Source organism: Meleagris gallopavo, chromosome 4, assembly GCF_000146605.3.
Source record: "Meleagris gallopavo isolate NT-WF06-2002-E0010 breed Aviagen turkey brand Nicholas breeding stock chromosome 4, Turkey_5.1, whole genome shotgun sequence".
In the NCBI taxonomy this organism is placed as follows: Eukaryota; Metazoa; Chordata; class Aves; order Galliformes; family Phasianidae; genus Meleagris; species Meleagris gallopavo.
The window spans coordinates 66,834,696-66,852,339 of NC_015014.2; the positions used below are offsets into that span (position 1 = coordinate 66,834,696).

The 17,644-nt window shown below is 34.6% G+C and overlaps 1 protein-coding gene across 1 annotated transcript in view; it reads right to left on the bottom strand.

The window, feature by feature from the left end:
• Window positions 1-17,644, bottom strand: part of LOC104910913 (catenin alpha-2-like) — a 57,431-nt gene that overhangs the window by 12,874 nt on the left and 26,913 nt on the right. Inside the window, exons 3-4 of the mRNA XM_010710655.3 lie at window positions 779-871; window positions 367-523 (exon numbers count right to left, since the gene is read on the bottom strand). Of these exons, the coding sequence (XP_010708957.1) occupies window positions 367-523; window positions 779-871 (250 nt within the window). The remainder of the gene's footprint in view (window positions 1-366; window positions 524-778; window positions 872-17,644) is intronic.

The window sequence follows — 17,644 nt, forward strand, 5'->3', positions numbered from 1 at the left end:
AAAATGTTATTTCTACTACTATTTTCATTCTTTCTGTTTGGATGCATTGCTACACCAATAAACGAGACCCAGAGGCACATTCCATCTCTCTGGAAATGCACATACTGGTCATGTACTAACAATGCATCTAAATGAGACTCATACACTGTATATGCCTGAGTTAAAACAAAATTTCTCTTTAGAAATAGAAGCACATATAGGATGCTGTTTTCTGGAAGACAAAAGAACAACCATTGTTACCAGGGATTAATTGGCATGGCTTGGATGCTCCCACTGAGAGCAGAAGATTTCCAGTAAGAAAGATGCTTTAATAATTATAGCTTTTTTCAGCTGTGGCCCATTGCTTTGATTTAGTAATCCCAGTACCTGAAACAGAGAGGAAATCATCCACTGAAGTGATGTCATCAACTGCTTCAGTGAGAACTCGCACTTGTTTCTCCCACTGATCCTTAAAGACATCCATGTTGTCCTGTGCTACTTTGCTCTGAGGTCTGGCAGCCAACGTCAGCGCAGCATTTATTACCTGTTATTCAAAATCAGTTTTTACAAGGAGTGGCAACAATTTTCACAAGCTAAGGAACAAAGACTATTAAAAAAAAAGACATTACACCCCATTCAATACCCAAGATATGAATGTATTTATCATTTTGTGCAAGACACAGAAGACAGTTTAATGATAAAGGCAAGGCTAAAATTTTCAACCAGGGTGTCTGTTCTGTCAGATGCTCTCTAATGCTGAAAGAGTTCTCAGTTACTTTCCAGCACAAATAATGCTTACCTGTGGGCACAGACTATCAATCTGTGTTGCTGCCATACGCACTAGCTTCACACCTTCTTCATTATTTGAGATAGAACAGGCCAGATTTGCAACCTATAAAGAAATCAGCAGAATCAAGTTTTAGGCAAGTGATTCATGCCTTTTTCTCCTATTGAGCCTTGCCTAGAATGAAAGAATCAAACAAAAGAGGCATGATCCAGGATCTTCTTTGCTGATGAAGATAAACTTACGTAGATTATTTCCTAACTAAAGACAAAACACAAACAGAACTAGCCATTTTCTTTGTTAGTTATTTCCCAAAATCTTACCCTGCTGTCATTTTGCACTCCCCTCTATAGCTTGAGAATAATCTCCCAAGATGTCAAATGGAGAACGTAGAGCATCCAAACAATTATCTGTGTATTTGCTTTTCTTTACAGGTTTTTTATTTTTATTAACCATTAAAAATAGTAATTGGGCTCATCCATACACTACTGAGTTTTTGTGAAGATGAAGAATCCTAAAACATGACATATGACATATGGGTGGCTTTGCCACCCATAAACAAAATTTTGACACTGATACTCAGAAAATACGTATTTTTTGAGTACCTTAATTATTTCAGATCCTGATAATCTTAAGCATGTCAAAATTAGCTGAGTTCTCAGGTTAATCGCAAATGAGATCTAGCAATCAACACATGCCTCCAAGCAGCACAGACCTGCATAGCTGTGGTTTGGATACAAGCTGTAGAACATGTTCTTGTGACTCCTACAGGGCTCTGTGCAAAAAAAATAAATCCATCCTCAAAAGCTGTGTGCCAATTCCATGAAGCTACTATATGTTTTCAAAAGAACAATTCATGCCACAAGGCACATAATTGTGCTCATCAGCAATATTTAAATCACAAAGGTATATTCTGGGCAGGGGAATACATGATTTTTCTTTTAATCATCTGAAAGTATGGCTCTTAATTCTAATCCGCATTAAGATAAACTTATAAAATTTTAAATATGCTTCCTTGATATTATTCACTGTGCCTGAAGGCATAACTATCAGTTGGAAATGATTCATGAATTAGTTCAAATACCCCCATCTTTCCAATTTTTCCTCCAGCTTCCCCTTGTGGTATTAATCTATTCTCGTCTCCAGTGCACACTGCAACATTAGCCCTGGTCCATCTGTTCTTCATAGAACCTATTTCACTTCACAGTTATGTAGAACGTGGTTTGCATATATCACAGTGCCAAAGCCCAGGGAGGAAAAGAACCTAAGGCTTCTAAGTCTTACAGGCATTTCCTAGTCAAGATTTTATCATAATGTTGTGATTTTTATTTTCATTTCATGATGAGACAAATGAGTTAGTCTGTTTGTTAACCGTCTTATAGTGCTCATGTCAAAAATGTTCTCTGAAGCTGACAACTTCCAATTAATTTACCATTTGTCTACTTTTGACTCCCTTCTTTGCGCACATCAAACAGATCACTTTAATCTTCATGAGAAACAAAAGCTAAGCAGGATAATAGTTAGAATGCAGTAACATGAGTAGAAATTACAGACCTTAAAAGCCACAAAATGGTATTAGGTTCAGCAAAAGCCAGCTTCCTGTATTTAAAATAAGTGCTTTTGAGATTGCCCTTTCATTTTGTGATTATCATGATGAAAATCTGTCCTAAGGCTCCAGATGCACTGTACATCTTACTTCTTCTCAGACAGCAGTGAGATATGAGACTGAAAGAGACTGGGTGTCATGAAATGGCAATCAAGTGATTAAGCAGATCTTTCGAGTTCCCTTGGAGAAGGACTTTGCAGAACAAATTCTGCAAAAACGAAGCTTATTTCTTCCCTGTCTCTGTTAATTATTCTTACAGCAGGATCTAGTGAGAGCATTTAGATACTGTAAAGTGTTCTGCTTTTCCAGGAAAGGATACAGAGATAATTAGAGAAAGCCTTTTCTTTCTTTTGATAAAATAATTTAGAGTTCTGAATAGTGTTTTGGGTCTTGCTACCAGTACAGTAGTAGTACAAATATAATCCAAGGCAACCTTAAATATGCATCAAAAGAGCATTAGTTATCTACTTAAAGAAATACACATTGATATGTATGTATAATCCTAATCTAAATAGTTTTTGTGGTATATTTTAAGTCTTTTTTAAGTATAGTCCCATATCATCATCAGTCAGAAAGCAATATTAGTTTTGAAATTCAGCTGGGAGTATGCTGGCCTGAACCATGGGAAGATCTGATTACGCCAAATAAGCGAAGAGATAAGGAAATTCTACAAAGGTAGATGCAACCTGGATAAAATTGAATTTAGCACTACAAATGAGAAGTACTATGACTACACACAAAACTTATTTTTGAAACAGCAAGAAATAGACACTACTTTCTAAAACTTACATTTTAGTGGTACTATTTAAGTATAGATCTGTGAAGCCATTCAAATCTTAGGTGCAGTCAATCACAAAATACCATGCTATTTAATTATTTTGATTGCCTTTGTTATCAAGTACATAAGCATGACACCATCAGTTAATATTCCTGGCAAGATAAGGTCTAAATGCATCCATAGAGTCCATGAAGTAATTCAACATACTTTAGCCTACTATAAATTTAATAACTCCAATATTTTTCCTGCTTATATTAAAAAAACACGAAACAAACAAACAAACAAGCAAACAAACAAAAACACCAACCAAACAAAAAAGAAGTTCAGACTCAATTCTACCCCGTTTAGCTGACACATCAGGTGTCCATGCACACAGCAAGGGGGTTGAAACTAGATAATCATTTGGTTCTTTTCAACACAGGCCATTCTATGATTCTATGATTCTCCCTTCTTATTTATCAGAGGAGGTACACTATCCTTTGCCTTTCTCTTTCTCTTCTGACTCATGTATCTATAAAATCTCTTTCTGTTTTTCACATCCTTAGCCATGTTTAGTTTCATCTCTGCCTTGGATTTCCTGATCCCACCCATGCATGACTAGACTGCATCCCTGGATTCTTCTCAAGCCACCTCTACCTCTACTTTTTTCCTTTTCTCTCAGTTTGACCAGCAGTTTCGCATGTACATATTAAATATAGCACGCACTGTGAAGAATTCAAACACTTCATGATTGGGAATTCATGTATTATTCCACTCCGAAGATCTAACATTGGACGGAGTGGATAGCTTGGAAAGGAAAGTAAGAAGGGTGCATATTACCACAGCTGCCAATGTGCCAAAACTTTGATTTGACAGCCTTTACCTTTATGCTTCAAGTACTCTGTTGCTACTGAATCACTGAAGAAAAGAATTTATGAGAGGCTGTGGAAGTAATCAGGTAATGTTATTTATTTATTTACTCATTACTGTTTACTATGTTCCTGGAATTCATTGATTGCCTAAAGAAAACTTAACTTTGTAACTAGATTATTGTGAACTGTCTGAAAAGTACATCTATGAATGAACACATTTTAAACACCAGCATTGATGAACCATGAATCATCCTCTAAATGCGTGGGGGAACTTAATAACAGCGAGCCTGCTGTGTGGAAAAACACTACTGTCCTAAATTTCAGGTCTGCTAAGCTACTTTTACACCATCGAAACAATTACTAAACACCTTAAACCTTTCCTTCAAGAGTATTGAAAAGTAATGAACAAGAAAATAAACCCTGCAGCTCCAGTGATGTTGTATTTTTCTGAAATCGACAAAGCCACCGAACCAATCCTAGAACTGGGGAGGTGGAAAAGTGCATACCAGCTCCTTCCTATTTATTTCCCTGTCACTAGTATTGATAGCCCAGGATGCAACACTGCATTTTGCTAGGTATCTTTAATCATGTTTAAATTATTCAAAACATATGCAGAATCAGTCCCAATAAAAATTATTTGCATGTACTTGATTGTATTTCAGCCTCAGGCAGCCCCTGCACTAAGTGCAGATACAGGTGTGATGGAAAAGGTTTCTAATGTGAATTTTTACTACAGTGGTTGAAAGTATACATCAAGGACTGGATTTATTAAAACAGCAGAGATACATGGCAGCTGGAAGTTTAACTACCTCATGGGTAGACAATGCCTACACTACTTTTTCTCTAGCTGGTATGGGTAATAACCAGTGAAGACAGGCAGCACAAAGTAGCAGTGCAGGCTGCTACTTCTCACAGCCTCACGTAGTCCATCAAAATTTGGATTAATGCACTTCAGCTGGATTTGCCACATGTACTACAGGACAAGAAAACTTTTGCTATAATATTGCACTCTACATTATTAAAATAATCAAGGAAATTTTATCCCAACTCGTGCTATTTTTACACTGATGAGAATTTCGTATAGCTATCTTTAGTTGTGTTTTTAAACTACTCTATTTCAACTTTTGACTTAAGCTTGTTGTATTATTATAGGTAATTAAGTGTTATGACTATCAATTTACAATGTCCTTCAATCATAACTTAAAAGATTCTTATTGCAGCTAATATATATAGATGAGTTTTTACTTATTATTTTATTATTTTTTTTACACCACAGGTTGCTTAGGAAGAACAGGATAAAAAGCTCTATTCATCTTCCTCAACCAATTAACCATCCAAAGCAAAGATTACAGTCTATGTCTTTTGTACATTCTTTAGAAATGCATCTATACAAGTGTAACTTTCATAATGCATGCCTTTCCTATTCAAATTATTATAAATAACTGATGGACATATTAGAAAATAGAAAAAGTAAGTCAATCTATATTTCCTTAAAATAGAATAATTTAAATAAGGTTCAGGACACAAGCAAACTTATGTGTCTACTCCACACATTTGAGAAACCGAAATTTTCTGACTTATTCAGCTTGAGTTAAGTAAAACTCTTTTATTCACAGTGGACTAAAGTTAAGTAAATAATGAGCTACCAGGTTTCAGCTGAGAAAAGGTGATTTGCTGAACAACAGCATCTTTATTAGTTTTAATTATCTCTCCATCCATGTAGTAGTCAATTCAGATACTGTTTTAATCTTTGAATCCTTCAAAATTTTGACATATATTAATGTTGGTGGTATTGCTGGAAACAGCCAGCAATATTGAGTGATATTCTTGGAGCCACAACTAAGATTTACTAAACAAAAATTTAGAGCCGAGTTATCCAAGACCTTCAAACTATCCTGACTGTATTCACTCAAGCATTATATTACAAGCAAAACCCTATTCATCACTAGACAGGATGCTTTCATACATACAAAAAGATGTGCCAAAAGTCACAATGTCACAGAGTACAGTTTCTTTCTCTTCGTGGACTTCAATGCCAATTTGTCCTGCATCAAAAATTCTGTATCATGGTATCTTACTCAGGACCTATTTCACTTGGGAACCTCAGCCACACAGTCATACTTAAATAAGAGATGCATTTTTACGATATTAATTCACAAGTATTAAAAATCTAACTGAATGAACAGCAGAAAAAAATGGAATTTCTTTTGTAAATTACATATGATCTGAGTTTGATGTCTGCTCTGATTTTTTTTTTTTACCATCAAACCCTCAGCATATGTAAACTGCTCATACATTTACAATGGTCTGTTCATATCTAAGCAGGTTGGTAGAGAAGGACATTGGAAAGCTTCAGATAATTTTCAGCGCAACAGTTGAATATTTTATTTCATATTACCTACACTGCCCGCAGAACCTACAGAAAACTCCTTTCACTTCTCAAAAGGTCAATGGTATATTCATTCATATACGTTATAGCAATAAGGCTTTACCACATATACAAATTCTCACGTGACTTCTACATCAGATTTAATGGGAAGAGCCTTAAGAGGCTTTTAGTAAAGTTCGAATTGCCTTTGACTTCAAGAAATTCACTGTGTCTTGGACAGAGACTTTTTAAAGAAACATAAGAGCATTAGATGCCTAAGCCATATGGAAGGCCAATTCAAAATGCAAAAACACCAGCTTTAGATAATTTCTGTAACATACTATTAAAGTGATTTGCTTCTCTTCCATTTTCCAGGTCAGTTCTGGTACATGCCATGATTATTGTCTACAGGACAGAATGGAGGTGAGATAAAAAATGAAGCACTTTGAAAAATGATTCTACTTCACTATTTTCACAGTTAAGAAATAATAAAGTTAATGTTCAATTACAGAGCTGACAGTAAAGAATACACAAAATGGATATTGTATTATGTCTGACTATCTTAAAATAACACAAGAATAATGATTTTAGACGTGATGACCTTTCTATATTTTTTCTTTTCTAACATGGAATTTGAGCATACAACTGTTTCTTCCTAGAACGATTAAGTATCTACATATCATTGATGAGGTCCAACTGTGATAAACACTCCTGATTGGTTCAAAGGCCTCCTAAAACAAGAGGGGTAATCACTAGATGTGTTGGTGATGCTAATGTATATGTGTAGTTTCAGACTGATATTCCAGACAACAGCTATTTCTCAGAAGGGTAAGCTCAAACCTTCTCCATGGAAAACAGGGGAAAGCAAACTGGTTATAGAAAATACAGGTGATTGTTTCTGAGCAATTTTCCAATTTGAAACTGAAAAAAAGGATTCTGGAATCACTGATTTATTTAATCAATGCTGCTGGGTACGTATATTGGACCACTTCCAGAACTATCAAGCCCCATCCTCAAATGGAGTGAACAGGTTTGTAGCTTTCCCACTTACCGTACATGAAGACACATTCCCACAATTAGAACTCACATCTGGTATGGGTTCTGTGTCCAACTATCTCTTAAAATAATCAGAAGTTGAGGAATTTAGAAAAGTGGGTGGAGATGTTATTACCTTGAGTTGAAATCAATAGAAATGCTTCTTGCTTTGGTGGCAAACTTCCTTGGGAATTACACATGATCCTCTTTCTTGAACTTAAGAGTGCTTCCAAGTCATCCAGATGAAATACAATTAATTGATAGCCAGTTATAATGGGGAACCTACACACCTACACCGTGGCTGGCTTGGTATAAGATGGAGATAGAAGAAAAGGGCTTCTCTCCTGGACTCCCTGCCTCAAGGGTAGGAAATGCAGTGGGTTCTCATCTTCGGGTGATGGATGTGGAGATCTCCTTTCAAAGATTTACTCCTTAGATTGGAGCCATTTCTGAATTCTTTTTCCATATTCTTATACTGTTTCTGTGCATCGCTTGACAAATTTATAACCAGCAAACAACTGTGGCGACCCATGAAGGTACTAAGAGCAGCAGTTAGCCTAAAAAAAAAAATACTGCTAAAACCATATTACACCTTTAACTGGTCTACTTGAGAAACAAAGCACTGCACTGATGAAAAGCAGTCATTCTCCTATGAGAAAGCAGCTGTTGGAACTGGTAGTTATCTCTTTTCTATGGTCTATCTATTCAGGCAGCCATGTAGCAGATATCCTGCTCTAAACCACACAGCTAACACAGCTGCTGATAGGTGTGGGTGCCGCAGGATAGGTGGAATTAATGTGTTTTACTGATTTTCTGAGTTGGAGGCATACATGCATTTTATATTGCAATGATACAGGTATTTTCTTCCCGTCACAGAAAGTGAAGGTAAAACCTGCGACAAGAATTCCTTGTATAGAGGTCAGAGACAATAACCCACCTTGATATTCCTTTACCTTTGTTAGTATAATCAGGTTACTTTTCTGTTTAATTTGATAGTAGGTAAAGGCTTTTTTAGAACTATTCTTCCACATTTTGCTATTCATACAAAAAACAAACAAACAAACAAACAAACAATAAACAAGGAATACAGAGGAACAGAAAAAATGACAGCAACATTTCTGTAGTGCCAAGCAATGAAAACCTTAATCAACAGTATCTTTTATGCCTCAAAGCATGCAAAAATGTGAAATGAACTTCCTGGTTTGCATTTCAACAAAAGAAGGTAGAAATTCAGCTTTTTTATATAAATCTTTTCTGTCCAGTTGTTAGGAAGGCCACTGTTATTAAAAAACATAATGAACTGTGAACAGTGTATACTGAAATACCCAAGGGACAAGGGAGCAATTGGTGTCCTACGGAAACAAGATTTAAAAGACTGCAATGTGTATGAGTTGATCCCGTAAAGCTGTTTTGACAACATACCACTGGCAATGCTATAATTAATAAATATTAATAGCGTGTAGTTACCAAAGTAATCCATCTTTCTAATAACAGTCCACTAGTTTGGCAAACTATTCAGTGACCCTGGAACAGGGATGCATGCCTGACTAGGCTATGATAATTAAACATTAGCTACATTATCAGGGAGCTATATTTTAAATGTTGTTGGAGAAAAAAAAAAAAAGGGATTGTAGTAAGAACACAAAAAAAGCCCAAGACAGAAACAGAAGCTTTGAAGATATTAACATAGTGTGTTGTCAGAGACCTCAGGGGATAATCACAAATTACAATTACTGAACCCTAAAGAAATGCAATTTTTGAGCTAGATAGAACAAACTTTAGAGCTGAAGTTAAGCACATTTAGAAAGAATTGTGTAACAATCTATTACAGCTGCTTGTGATTGATATCACTTGTAGAGACATCTTCAAATTATATATGTATAACCATACAACAACAGCAACTGTAACCATCACAAGGACTGGAGACAAGCTGGCGGCATTGCATGAGAAGAAAGGTTGCTAGAGTGAAAGAAATCTGAGATTATCATGGTAGAGAGGATGTAAAATGCAAATTTTTTAAAGAGATCACAACTGATTAGTTCCATGCTCACAAACAAAAGCTTGTGAAAGAGTCTGATTGCCTTCATAGGGGTGAACAAAGATATTTTTGTTAGAATAATATATTAAAGACTTTATAAGCCACATTCAGAGAAAGATTTTGCCTGTAATTTTTGTGCAGTGATTCTATAAAATTCTATAAAAGAGTTTTACAATCATTTAGAAATAGTTCAACATTAGTGCACCATGTTATCATCTGCCCAAAGCAAGAATGTGTTGACTAAGTGTCAATATTAGATGACTCATCTTCTATTTATCCTATCAATATGCCCTGGCATGGAGAGAGATCATATTTGATCAAAATATCATTTACTTATCGCCTGAATTGCCCATTTTCCTGCAATCACAGTTTCTTCTTTCTTGCAAAAGTCATATTTATGATCACAATTTTTGAAATACAAGCACGTGATATTAAGAAATCCAGATCATTTCATGGAAAAGTAGTATACAGAAATTAGAGGCATTTCACCAATTCTATATTATTAAAAGGAAAAAAGAAAAGAAGTATTATTCATTGTTCCATGTGCTGGAATTCAAATTATATTTTCCCTTAATTTAAGACTGCATTTTTTTTCTTATAATTTTATTTGTACTTTGGTACTGATATAAACATGGAAATACTTGTCTTAGCTGTAAACTCAACCATATTGTTTATTTGATTAAAAACTGTTACAGAAACAATATTTCTGACTCAGTCTTACATTATATCCCTGTTCTCACACATTTACAGTTCTATGCATGAAAGCTGATTACGTTTACAGAGGATCATCATCAGCTCATAAATACTCAAAATCATTTAACAAAACCAAGATTATTTCCTATGTTTTACAAAGTGCTGTTTTAGGCTTTTTCAGGCTTTTCCTTTGACTTATCCAAAAAAGAGGCACTTGTCATATAAATGCAGCTCACAAGCAAATAGTTTTTAATGATGAGTTTTGATATCAGGAGCTCTTTGTGCAACTTTTAGCATTAAACATTCAATGGGAACAAATATCTATCCAAGAAATCAAAACTGACATCAAAATTCTAGACAGGACTGCACACAGATCTTCAATTCACTGTGCTGCAATTTATTGTCATCTTGATGTTCAGAGACCAGTATAATAAGTCCATTCTCTCTGCTATTAGACTTAATAAGAATGTGAATAATATCTTGGGCTCCTTTATGAACTGCTAGTTCAAAAGGTTGATGAGTCCATGACAGAATTGCAGAGTCTCTCCATCAGTCCACCTGAATCATTTTTTTAAAGCTTTTGATTAATTAATGCAAATTAGCAGATGAAGACCTCAGTGGTAATAATATTCCTAAATAATAAAGGAAAATAGGTCATTGTTTTAAGGACACACCTTATTAGTCCCTTAATGTGTCACTGAGGAATGAGTATACCTACTACCCACACTGAGGAATCTGAATAGGTGAGAGGCTTCATAAATTCTGTGGAAAAATCTTCAGCTGGATCTGACATTTGGCCAGAAATACAAATCTCTAAGTAACCAATATTCATAACACCTGGTGTTCACAGAGCTGCTTGTCTAATAAAAGATATTTCTTCCTACAAACTACAAGAACTATACATCTGAAAAAAACACAACTAGGGAACATTACATTTCCTGTTTCTGTGGGGTTATGTGGTGGTTATGAGAAAACAGGTTTGTAGTAACAGGATGTTTTATCACGCTTTTTATAGGAACTTTTTAGTGGCGTGTTGAAAACAACACCTTTGATACCTTTCTGGATATGTGAAATACTAGGGGAGGCCAAGGAGTTCCTTTAGTACTTTGGTTTCTGGCTTCTACATGACTTTTTCATTAAATCACCTTTAAAATCAGGGACTAGAATTATGGGACTAGAAGGGTCTATTTCTTCCCTATGTTGATCAGAAAGGTATCCTTTGTCAAATAAGAGGTCATCATTCAGCTTTCCAAGATCCATCTCTAAATGAAAAGTTTCCTCATATATTCTCAGAAAGGAAAAAAAAACAACCCCAAAATATAGGAAATACAAGCACATATCTAATAAAATAGATCATTATTAAGTCTCTGATCAGGCCCATCACATGCTGTTTTAAGAAGCAATGATTTCACCCATGATAACATCCAGATATTTTTCTTTAACCCATGAACTGCTTGTCTGTGGAGCATGCAGACGGTAAGATATCCCTATATCCTTCATTAAGACAGACAAATCAAGCTTCTTTTAATTTTGGGAATATTCTGGTGAAGTTAGATTACTTTCATCTGAAGCATCTTTTCTACTGCATAACAATATAATATTACTAGAAGTTGGGGAAATTAGAACCGAAAGCAAATTTGACAGATGATGCCCCTCTGAAGACAGGATAAACTCTAACAAATCCATGTGTGAGAGATGTTTGTTAAACCCGGTCTCACAAATCTACACAGATGATAGCTGTATGAATTTCTACTGCTCTACATGAAACCTGCAAAGAGGGGAAAACTTGTAACAGCATGTAGTGAGGGTCAGATGTACCAGACCAACTGCAATGAGCAAGCATTAACCAGAACTAGGGCCCACACACTTTTGTGATGTTAATATTGAGTAACAGCATCAAGAAAAATGACATGCATCTTTTACTGAATTTTGTTCACTAAAATCTGAATCTCAGCTATTAGATTTTGAGTGAAAAGAACAAGAAAATACTCACTCACTGCACAGTAGTCAGGCTATTCTCATCCATTAAACAACTTTTATGTGATCATAATTTCACCAAACTTCAGTACTTGAAAAAATACAAACAAAACATTTGTATCTAAAAGAAATTTTGATCTCCCTTCAAAATTTCTATTCTGCATGTACTTTTCTTCACTTGAAACAACATCACAATGGATCAGTGTTTGAACCTAAGCATTTTCATCTTGTAAATTAAATTTCCACATATTACCTAGGTTCCTACACTACCTTCACAAGCTTGGAAGACCAAAGGAAAAATGTTAAAATATATCTTTGAAGGATTTTTATTTTTCTAGCGAGTTATCTTCAGAAGAGGTGACACGCTGGTCTCTCTGATCTGCTTAATGCATTGCTATTGCTGTCTCTACTCAGATGTCTGTAATGTCTTAGACACCCCAAATAATGCAAATCTAATGTTATTTTTGAGCACTACTTATGTTATTTAAAAGTTAACACTGTAAGCTCAACAATTCTGTGTATTTGAAAGCCAATCCTTGTTCTAACAATGAGAAATGTTAACAGAAACCCTGAACTGATTAAAATGTGTCAGGAATTTATATATATATAATCTTTAAATTGCATGTGTAAGAAGGAGGCAAAGGAGGTTCAAATGTATCTCTAAAAAACATTTAAGCACTTGCAGAGTAAAGAACTGTAGATCACCTTCGACATTTCAGTCAATGACAATTCTAAAGTAGAAATACGGATCTTACCAACGCTAAACCAAAACAGCCAAAACTCTTAATTAATTAAAAATTAGCCCAGCAAGACAAAGCTGAAGATCCTCAGATGATATACTGCAGCTTCGTTCCTCTTCTCCAAAGCCTTAGCGATTTGCACCAGCTTTGACTCATGGAACATATTCTTTGATAAACCAAAGTAGAAATGAATCCTATAACCAATCTAGTATAGAAAGAAATAAACAAAATAGGATTTTCTAATCATGGCAATTGATTATGAAAGCATGTCTTTCTTTGGGGGAAAAAAAAAAAAAAGTTCACCGCAGTATTGGTTGACTGAAGAATATGCTGTAGTCTGTATACAAATATATCTATAGTACACTATCTCTAGAAATGAATGCTGTATCACAAACCCAGATTGTTCCTATTGCTTTTTCTTCTAACCTGCTTTTTTAATGGTTAATTTATTATAAATTCACTGAACCATCATCAGCATATATTAAACCGGGATTTATTCATCTAGCTGCACACTGGGATTTGTTTAGTTATCAGGGGTCAGTGAACATGTAACACAGTTTTATAAATTGATATTAAACAGAAGAAACTGCATCAGAATGAAGCCAGAATAACAAGAAACCAAAGAGCCAGTGAGTATATTTTGTTCCAGCTATTATATGCACGTATTTCTTTCCAATGTCAGAGAACCGATGCTTTTCAAAAACATTTCATTTTCTAAATCCTTGCTATTTTTTTCCATTGCAATATTTTTTAGCTCTCTAAACCCCTTGGCAACTTCCATGATGACAGCTTACTGCCAGTTAAAAGGACAGGGGAAGGACTGGCACAAGTGCTCTGACAGTGTGTCTCAGAACCAAACATGCAACAGAGTTTTGTCCCAAAGACAGCAATTCCCAAATTGCAATACAACATGCTGCAACTTGGATTCACATTGCTAGAGTTTTTTGCTACTAATTTTATTCTTTCTTCAAAAATTACAGCTTGCTATGAAATCAGCACTACCACAACATCACCTTTTCTCATGTATTTAGGACAACTTCGTCATCATCTTCAGTAGAATTAATCCTGATATACATCAGTGCGAATGATAGGAGAAATGAGCTCAGAAGTCTGAGCATAATGGATGGTGAAGTGTTTATTTGAATAAACACAGGGAAACCAATTTCATTTATGAGTCAATGGAAATATAACCTACCCTAGGCTGTTCCAGTTGGAGAAACTACTCTCAATGACAGTCAACAGTCAGCAAGCTCTTGCTTGCTACCTGTTATACTAATTTTACGTTGTAATCTTCAGAAACACCACAAAACACTGTAAAATCACAGATAATTGTGTAGTGGCACAAAGTGCCATTGAAATTAGGTTACAAGTATGTTGCTGCAATGCTTATTTACCTGTTTGGTTAAAATGAGATAATATAGCATCATACAAATATGCACACAGACAAGCCAATACTCTTACACATTTAGGGATTTTTTGATTAGGAAAAAAAAAAAGAAATTATTTATTAGTCAAAATTCCTAGATTGTTTTTTCTTAGAAGTAAAAAAAAATAATATAAATGATAGTAAATGAACATTAATCGAGGATATTTGAGCAGAAATTATGTTGAGAAAACACTGGTATACTTCAGATCAGCTTTATTCTTTTTAGAATAGAAGATAAGAATAGAAGAACAGGTGATTTTTACGTTGTGCTATTCCCAGTTTAGGAAAGCACTCAATTTCAGAAGGGAGCACAGAAGTGATTAACTTCAAATAAATTGATCTCATTTCTAGAGAATGGCTTAAAAGAAAACACAGTCAAGTCGAAAGTCTTAACGTTCTACTTGAATTCACATGATTTATGGGAGGGAAAAACAACCTATACTGTGTCAACAAGCTGAGGAATGCTAGTTTAATCTACATGGGCTCAAGGAACAAAGATGCAAACAACAAACTAACATTTAACACCCCAGCTGACATTTGACACTGACATTCAAACTAACATTCCAGCTAAGAATAAAATCTTTAGAAAAAATCCTAAATATAAAATAGGACAGATACTGCATTCTTCTATACTGGTATAATTAGACATACTGGACTGAATTCATGTTATTACTTTGGATTTATGCAATGCAATTGAAGTTTGCCCTTCAGACAAATGCCAATTGGAGAGCTCTCAAGTGATGTTTTTCTTTCCTCCTAAGAAACATGATTCAAACTGGAATTAAGAAAGATACCAGAGCATGCCAATGCAAGTTTGCACTATATTATGAAAGATTTCAAAGTATTTTGAACCATTTTTATGCATTTATATAATAAAGTGTTGACCTTTAGTGAGCTGCTCTTTACATTTGAACTTCATACTTACATTACCAAATGGCCTACGCAGAAGGACTCTTTGCTTTTTTGTAAAAAAATAAAAAAAAAGGCTTTGTTTTTTTAAAGTATGGCAATATGTCATTTCCAGATCTCTATCTATTCACCTCAGTATGCAGAAAGGGGCCATATAATGATAAAAACTGACGATCATTACTCATAGTTTTCTGCTCCCAACTTCACAATGTCCTTATGGCTCCTTGAATGTCCAGGTCAGCCAGCCAGCAGTATATTCCTTTCACATTGGTATTAAAGTGAAGAAAAGAAAAGAAAACTACTCTCCAAACCAATCCAGCTAGCTTACACAGAGCAATGAATATACATCCCAGAAAAGAGTATCTCAGATTGCAGGATCCCAAAAAGTTCCCTAGACTTGGATGTGGACAGAATGGATACTGAAGTCACAAGCTTCAAGCAGATCACTGAGAGAAAGTCTTTTATAAGCTGCCTACAGTTTACTTGTTCAAACTGAAATTTAAGCTCTTTATTTATTGAATAGCTACACAAATTCTTTAATTTCTCCACTTTAATTGGGAAGGAATTTTACACTTTATGAAATGGATAAGTCAATTAAAAAAAAGAATTTATACCAAATCCAAATAATAATTATTTTATCAAAATTGTGAACAATTTGCGGGACTAAACTTTTCTTTGTTAGATTGCTGGCATACAGACTACTTTCAAATTAACTAAGATAATCATCTTCCTTAACATTCATTTATAGCACAGCTGCTGCTATCAAGCAACAAATTCTCTTCTTTAATAAGCTAAAACCTTAAGTCCACTGTAAAAGGTAGATAATGTATAATTAACTGGTCTGTATTTGGAGAACAATTTAACATATCAGTGATGCCTTAACTCTGCTTTAAAGAGATTTTATCTTTTGTTCATGAGAAAATAAAGCACTGACAAAGATTAACCAGAGACAATAATTTTTTTTTTCTTTTCTTTCTTTCTTTCTTTCTTTTTTTTTTTTTGCTGTAACTATTGTTCCCAAATGAGTTCAACATGTCATGGTGACTGAGTTCTGATGGGAGGAGCAGAAAGAGCTCAAGTTCTGTCAAAAATATTAAAAATTTGAAAAGCTTAGCTGGTTTAGCGTTTGTGTACCAAAAAATCTATTTGCTTTTATCTAGCTTTATTCAGTTATTTCACAAAATCTAGAAAATCTAGTCTTAAGTTATCAAATTTCAGCTAGGCTATCATTGCTATCATTGAAAACTCAATACTTTGGGTTTTCATGCAGCATTATAGCAATGAAAACCAGCTTCAAGATCAGAGAAGTTGGTAATAAAACAACTTTACAGAATCTCAGGCAGGTTCTGCTTTCATAACACAGATGAACACCGAACAAAGGCAAAAACTTCTGTCACCTCCTGCAAATGTTATGACCTCTCCCATTTTCATTCTGTTTCTCCAACACTAGTAGAGTCTTCTTGACTTTAAAATACATTGGGAAGAAGACACAACAATCTTGTTAGACATCAAGGGCTATTTCCATTCTTTGCCTCAAGGTGCTCAAGCCCACACCTTTAAAAACTGTAGACAACACTCAAACCAACTGGCTACAAAACACTCACACTTGTCACCTTCCCAGCACGTAGGTTTAACGCTATGTACTATATGTAGTGAAAAGTACGGTTTTGATCTGAAACCAAATGCAGTCAATTACATGTAATTCAGAACCTCTTTCAAATAGAGTTTCAAATAAAAAGTCATCCTTTTGTCGGATGCAGAATGAAGCAGTTAAACATCAGAAGAAAATTCTGGTTCTGGAAAAATCAATTCTACCCATTCGTTTACACTTTAAATGGGAAAAATATCATTGCTTGTTTATTAGTTTATTTCTCTAGAGTTAGAAACAGTGAGTTGAAATAAAGACAGTAATTACACGTATCTTATATCTAGAGTGTATGAACCCATATTAAATAGATATTGAGTTTAGAAACATTAACATATATATATATTTTTTCTGATTATTATAAGATTAGCTCACGTTTCAAGGTAAAACAATCCCTTTATTCAGTATGTTTTTTGAAGAGTAAGAAGTATTTTCTTCCTAACTCAAGTTATAGAACTTGTATCTCATGTAATGTATTGACTCAGAAGCAAAAAGACAATCATAGGAAACAAGATAGAAATGTTTCCTTTTAATTGGCTTCTTTGCTTCTGGCCAACTGTGGCTCCAGAGCACCTTAAAAAAAAAAAAAAAAAAAAATCAAGATTTTTTAACAGGAAATAACCAAGATTATATGATCTTGTTATAGGGTTGCTTTTTCTCCTCTAAAATAAACATTATATATTGTGAAGAAAAATTTTACTTTCTTTAATAACTAACGTTTATCACCACAATCACAGCTAACATTTATTTCTCTCACCAAACAAGATTGATGGTTGTTATACTGAATATATAGGCTGTTCACCAAAAATACAGCA